The sequence below is a fragment of the Pteropus vampyrus genome, unplaced genomic scaffold, assembly GCF_000151845.1.
Source record: "Pteropus vampyrus isolate Shadow unplaced genomic scaffold, Pvam_2.0 Scaffold759, whole genome shotgun sequence".
In the NCBI taxonomy this organism is placed as follows: Eukaryota; Metazoa; Chordata; class Mammalia; order Chiroptera; family Pteropodidae; genus Pteropus; species Pteropus vampyrus.
The window spans coordinates 32,560-39,401 of record NW_011889540.1 but is presented as its reverse complement, the minus strand read 5'-3'; the positions used below and the strand labels follow the sequence as shown (position 1 = coordinate 39,401).

The window sequence follows — 6,842 nt, the reverse complement described above, 5'->3', positions numbered from 1 at the left end:
GTAGCTAACACCATACTTAATAGTGAAAATCTGAATGTTTCCTCTAAGTTTAGAAACCAGACAAGGATGCCTCTCTCACCACTTCTGTTCAACATTGTACTAGAAGTTCTAGCCAAGGGAAATAGATTTAAAAAAAAAAGAAATAAAATATATTCATATAGAAAATGAAGAATAAAAAACTACATTATCAATAACATCATCTTACATATTGAAAAATCATAAGAAATATACTAAAAAACCTATTAGAACCTGTATAAATAAACAAGTAGGGTTTCATGGTACAAGATTAATATGCGAGATCAATAGTTTTTGTATAAATTATAATAATCCAAAAGTGAAATTAAGAAAATGGTTTCATTTGCAATAACATCAAGAAGGGAATAAATAAATTTAACAAAAGAAGTGTAACTTATATTCTGAAAACAAAACAATGTTAAAATAAATTAAAGTAGATCTAAGCAAATGAAAAAACATTCATGTTCATAGATCAGAAAACTTAATATTGTCAAGATGGTAATACTCCTCAAATCGATTTACAGATTTGATGCATTCTTTATCAAAATATTATCTGGCTTCTTTCTACAAATTGACAAGCTAAATTAAAACTCTTACAAAAATGAAAGGGACCAAGAATAACCAAATCCAATGAAAAAAAAAAAAAACAAGGATAAAGTTGTAGAACTCACACTTTCCAATTTCAAAATTTACAACAAAGTTATAGTAATTAGGGCAATGTGGAACTAGCATAAAGATAGACATATAATAAACCTTTGTGTCTAAGGTGAATTAAACTTTTAATTGAACTTTTTAAATGAATTTTTCAATTACTATTGAGATATATATTATATTAGTTTCAGGTGTATAATATACTGATTAGACATTTATGTACCTTATGAATAACAACCCCAATAAGTCTAGTAACCTTCTGACATCATACATAGTTATTACAGTAGTATTGACTATATTTATTATGCTGTACTATACATCCCATGACTATGTCTTATAACTGGCAATTTGTACTTCTTAATCCCTTTCAACTTTTTCACCCATCCTCCAAGGCCCCTTTGCATCTATCTGGCAGCCATAAATGTGTTCTCTGTATTGGTGAGTATCTTTCTTTTTTATTTGTTGGGTTATTTTGTGTTTTTAGATTCTATACGTAAATGGAATCATATAGTTTCTGTCTTTCTCGGCCTTATTTCATTTAGCATAATACCCTGTAGGACCATCCATATTGTTGCAAATGGCAGAATTTCACTTTTTATGGCTGACTAATATTCCATTACATGTATGTACCACATCATCTTCATCCATTCATCTAGTCATGGACACTTAGATTGCTTCCATATCTTAGCTATTGTAAATAACGTCGCAATGAACATAGGGGTGCATATACCTTTTTTTTTGGATTAAATTTTTTTTAAATTTTCGATTACCATTGACATTAATATTGTATTAGTTTCAGGTATACAGCATAGTGCTTAGACATTTATATTACTTATAAAGTGACCCTCTCCATGCATATATCTTTCTGAATTAGTGTTTTGGATTTCTTCAGATAAATACCCAGAAGTGGAATTCATGGGTGATTTGGTAGTTCAATTTTTAATTTTTTGAGGAACCTCCTTACTGTTTTCTAGAGTGGTTGCACCAATTTACAATCCTACCAACAGTGACGAGGTTTCCTTTGCTCCACATCCCTGCCAATACTTGTTGCTTGTTGATTTATTGATAATAGCTATTCTGACAGGTGTGAGGTGATATCTCTTTGTGGCTTTAATTTGCATTTCTCTGATTATTAGTGATGTTGAGCATCTTTTCATATGTCTATTGGCCACATGTATGTACCATGTCTATTCGCATTAAGGTCAACCGAATTTTGAGAAGGGTTCTAAGGCCATTCAGTGGGGAAAAATGGACTTTTCAATAAATGGTACTGGGACAAATGAATAGCAACATGCAAAAGAATGAAGTTGGACTCTTCACACCATATACAAAAACAAAATCAAAATAGATCAAAGAACTAAATATAAAGGCTAAAACTATATACTCTTAGAAGAAAACCAAGGGGTAAATATTCATGACATATTTGGCAATGGATTTTAGACATGACACCAAAAGCACATGGGCAATAAGGGAAAACGCATAAATTGTACTTCATTAAAATTAAAAGTTTTACTTCAAAGGATACTATTGAGAAAGAGAAAAGACACCTACAGAATGAGAGAAAATTTCTCAAATCACATATCTGATGAGAAATTTTTATCTAGAATATATAAGGAACTTTTACAATGCAAAAACTAAAAGACAAACAACACAATTATAAATGGGCAAAGGATTTAAATAGACATTTACGAAGGAAGTTGTAAGATAGTCAACAAACATATAAAAAGTTGCTCAAAATCATTAGCCATTAGGGAAATGCAAATTAAAATGCAAATGAGATATCATTTCATACCCACTAGAATGGCCACAATCAAAAGATAGAAAAATGTTGACACGGTGTTGGTGAGGATGTGGAGTAACTGAAACCTTCTATATTACTGATGGGAATGTAAAATGGAATAGATGTTGTGGACAAAAGTTTTGCAGTTTCTTAATAAGTTAAACAGAATTACTCTACAATTCAGCAATTCCACCCTTAAGTGGAAGAATCAAAACCCAAAGAAACTGAAAAAATTTGCAACCTGTACATGAATGTTCATAGCAGCACTCTTCCCAATAGCCAAAAGGTGGAAACAATCCAAATGTCCATCAACGGATGAATGAATAAACAAAAAGAAGAATGTCCATACAAATGAACATTATTTGGCCACAATATGAAATGAAGTACTGAAACAAGAAACATAGATGAACCTTGAAAATATTATGCTAAATAAAAGAGGCCAGCCACAAAAGACCACATATTATGTGATTCCATCTACATTAAGTGTCCAGCACAGGGAAATTTGTAGAGGCAGAAAGTCGATTAGTGGTTGCTTAGGGCTATAGAGACTGGAAGGTGAAAGTTAAAAGGTACAGGGTAAATTGACAGAAGGTACATTGATAAAAATGTTCTAACAATTGATATCGTGATGGTTGCACATATCTTTGAATGTACTAAAAACCATTTTTTTCAGTTTTATTGCATTATAGTTGACACAGAGTACTGTAGATACTTAAGATGTACAGTATAATGACTTGATATACATATATGATGAACTAATTACCATAATAAGCTTAGTTAATATAAGTAAAGTTATATATTTACAAAAAATTTTTCTTCCTTGTTATGGGATCTTTTAGAATCGACACTCTTATTTATCTTATAATTGAAAGTTTGTACTTTTTGGCCAACTTCATTCAAATTTCTCACCCTCAACTCCTGCCTCTGATAACCACAAATTATTTCTTGCTTTTCTATGAGTTTATATATTCTTTTAGAGTCTACATATAAGTGATATCATACAGTATTTGTCTTTCTCTGTCTGACTTATTTCACTTAGCATAATGCCCTCAAGATCCATTTATATTGTTGCAAATAGGAGGATTTCCTTTCTCTTTATGACTGAATAGTATTACATTTGGTGTATATATGTGTGTGTATATATATATACACACCTTACATATATGTATACCTTACGTTTTCTTTATCAATTTATCGGTTGATGGGCACTAGATTATAAAAGTGATAGAATTATACCTTTTAATTGGATGAATTATATAGAATATGAATTATACCTCAATAAAGATTTTATAGAAGACAGAGAAGGAGGAGGAGAGGGAGGAAGACAGGGATAGAGAGACAGATGGCGATGGGGAGGAAGAGAAAGGAAAAGAGAAAAATAAATAAATAAAGTAGTTCACGTACTTGTTGAAAGAATGAGTGGATCTAAAAAACTAAATCTCAGGAGCTTATTGACATTTTCCACAAAGGGATTTTGTGGGTTGTTGAGAGAATCGATGTTCACTCCAAAAGATGTGCTAGTAATCACATCCATGCTGTATGCCCCAAAGATGCTGAGTAAAAAAAGGAAAGACAAGGAAAATTAAAATCAGCACAACTTTGCTCTCCTTATCCAACAGATGCAGCAAGAAAAGCATGTAAATGCGTATGCTCAGGCAAAGACACGTAAAGAGCCACACACTTTCAAAACCATCTGCTGGATCATCTGAAGAGTCTATGCCCCTGTCACACTCACTCATGAAGTGTTTATCAAGTGCCAGGGATATCACTGACCCTGTGCTGGGTTGATGCAGACACGGAGGCAAGGTAGACCCACTTGCAAGCACAAGGAGATCAGTCACAGAGGGATGGAGGCCAATAGTTAGACAAATGACAGTAGTGTGGGCAATAGTAGCTCCTCTGTATTTGAGCAGAAGTCTTCCTAGTGGAGTCAAGAAACGTGACATTGATCTGGGTCTTGGCTCCCCAGAGTGTCTATGCTCAGAGCTGATTGCTCTTCAGCACATTACAGAACAGCAGCACCCTCTTCTGAGTTGCCAGCAGTTGCCAGCAATGCCATCCTTCTTTCTCCACACCCCCGCCATGGCTCCTGAAAGACCCACTCTCCTCAACTCCAGTGATTTGAGGTTCCTGTGAGGGCAAACTCATTTCTGTAAAATGTGAGAACTAAGAATGTTCCTACTTTTAAAAAAATAGTAAAGCCCTCCACAATTGATTTGGGGCAATCCCATAGGTCAGTGATCATGTGTTCCCAGTTTTCTCAATTTACATCTGTTGCTCCTGCATAACTGAAAAATATCTTAGTTTAGACAAGAAATGATATGATCACCTTACCCAGAGTCTGCACAGGACATTCTCTTTTTTGAGACTAAAGAAAGGAGAAGTGGTGGTAAGATTTACTGTTTCATATTTTGCTGGTATCCCCAGCAAAATCAAGGAGTTTAAGTAGCTCCAAGTTCTACATTGTAACTTTCCTGCCCCAGCCACTGCCCACCAATATGTGCCAAGTTACTTCCCATGCTCTATACTCGAAATTTTGGTACAATCACATTTCTTCTTAAACTGTGTATTTTTTGTCTTCCAGAATATCCAAGGTGACAATTATGCAGAAAAATAAATCCTGGCTCATGTACACAGAGGACATTTCTCTACTGGCTGTCCTGCTTTTTTCGGTAAATCATCTCTTCTTGGGTGGCTCACTGGCATTGTAATACTACACACCTATTTCTGTTTGATCATTAAAGCAAGTTGACAGTGGGACTTTCAGCTCTGTCGCAGGCAGCTGGAGGATCTTGTGACAGAGCTCAGAACCCAGTGGCTACACCCCTACTTACTCTTTCAAGGAGATGGGCTTGCCTTTCTCTGCTTCCTTCCTCAGGTTTCTCACCAACACATCTCCATAGTGGCTAAGGATGGGGAACATCTAGACACAAAGTATAACAGCAGTTGAAGTTAAATGCCAAGACTCGAATCCTAGAAGGACCTGTTTTTTATAAATATGAAGCAGTAGATGACATTTTATAATGAATTTTATAATGTCACTTCTAGGACAATTTTAAAAAGCTCAAAGTCAGCATACTACCTGTTGTAAAAAAACTGTTTTACACTCTGTTTGTTCTTAGATGAATTCCTTAAGTTTCAAATTAAATGTTTTTGTTTTTCTTTTCTTACCTCCTTGAGTTTTCCACTGGTGAAGGTTGGAGAGAGTAACATTCGCATTCTCTTCCAGTTTTCATCTTCAGCCGCAGTTAAGGCATTTTTCATAGGTCCAACTGGACCAAGTAACTAAAGTTGAAAGTAAAGATATTATTCCCTACATAAGTTTTGGAGGTCTCAATAGCTGTGGAAAATTTATAAAATGGACATAAATTAGTCAACAAACATTTAGTGATGGTCTACTTATTAGCAGATCCTATGCTAGATACTCAATATATATTTATTCCAAATGTCTAGCCTTCTGTGATGGCGGAGGAGACATCCAGCCACCCAATGTGGTATCTAGCTGTTATATTACAATCTCTTTTTCAGTGCAAATGACCCCCGTGGCAGAGAAACTCTCTTCCAGGGGACTAGATAGGAATAAAATATAGTACATCTTCCAGGGTTGTGTAGGATGGAAAGAGATTATTGACAGCCTTTGTAAACTGTATGTTGCCTCAGACCAGTTCTAACATTACTTATATCTCCAGAATGACCAACCAGAAAAAGAGATGTCTTAATATGGTGATTTGTTTACAAAATTGTTAATATGTAAAAGATAATATGTAAAAGATAAGGAACCTATTTGCTGTTCTGAAAAAAATGATAGAATTACATGAAAATCCTTTTCCCTTACATTTTTCCACCAGGGATAGAAAGAAAAAGAAAGAGGTGGTTTTATTTCTCAGCTTGGAACTGGCCTATGAAGTCAACCTGCTTGAGACTCTTTCATCTTCTAACTCTATATTTTGTTTTAAAATGAGTGTCTCCAATACACATTCATGATAAAAACTCACCAAACTCACCCAGAGAGGGAAACGTCCTCAAATTGTTAAAGCGCATCTACAAAAACACCCTCAGCTAACATCACAAGGATGAAAACCTGGAGAGACATCACCAAGATGGTGGAGTAGGAGACTCTAGCCTCCATCACCCCACAAGAAACAACAATTAGACAGCTATCCACAAACAAATAAAGGTCTAGGAGAGTTCAGGAGTTTACTTAAGAAACTCAGCAAAAGAGTGAAGCAAAACTCCTGAAAATAACTATACAAAGTGAATAGGAAGAAGAGTTTAATTTTGCCTGCATCATCCCATTGGTCAGGTCATCACTGCTCAGTGACAAGAGGAAACTCTCCAGCCTGACAGACTCCCCTTTGTTGAGTAAAGAAGAATGGGGCGAGTGACAATTCCCCCA

General features: G+C 34.9%; 1 protein-coding gene across 1 annotated transcript in view; it reads right to left on the bottom strand.

The window, feature by feature from the left end:
* Positions 1-6,842, bottom strand: part of LOC105309521 (cytochrome P450 3A12-like) — a 35,291-nt gene that overhangs the window by 16,352 nt on the left and 12,097 nt on the right. The window contains 3 exon segments of the mRNA XM_011385716.2: positions 3,851-3,999; positions 5,281-5,369; positions 5,618-5,731. Coding sequence (XP_011384018.1) covers positions 3,851-3,999; positions 5,281-5,369; positions 5,618-5,731 — 352 coding nt within the window.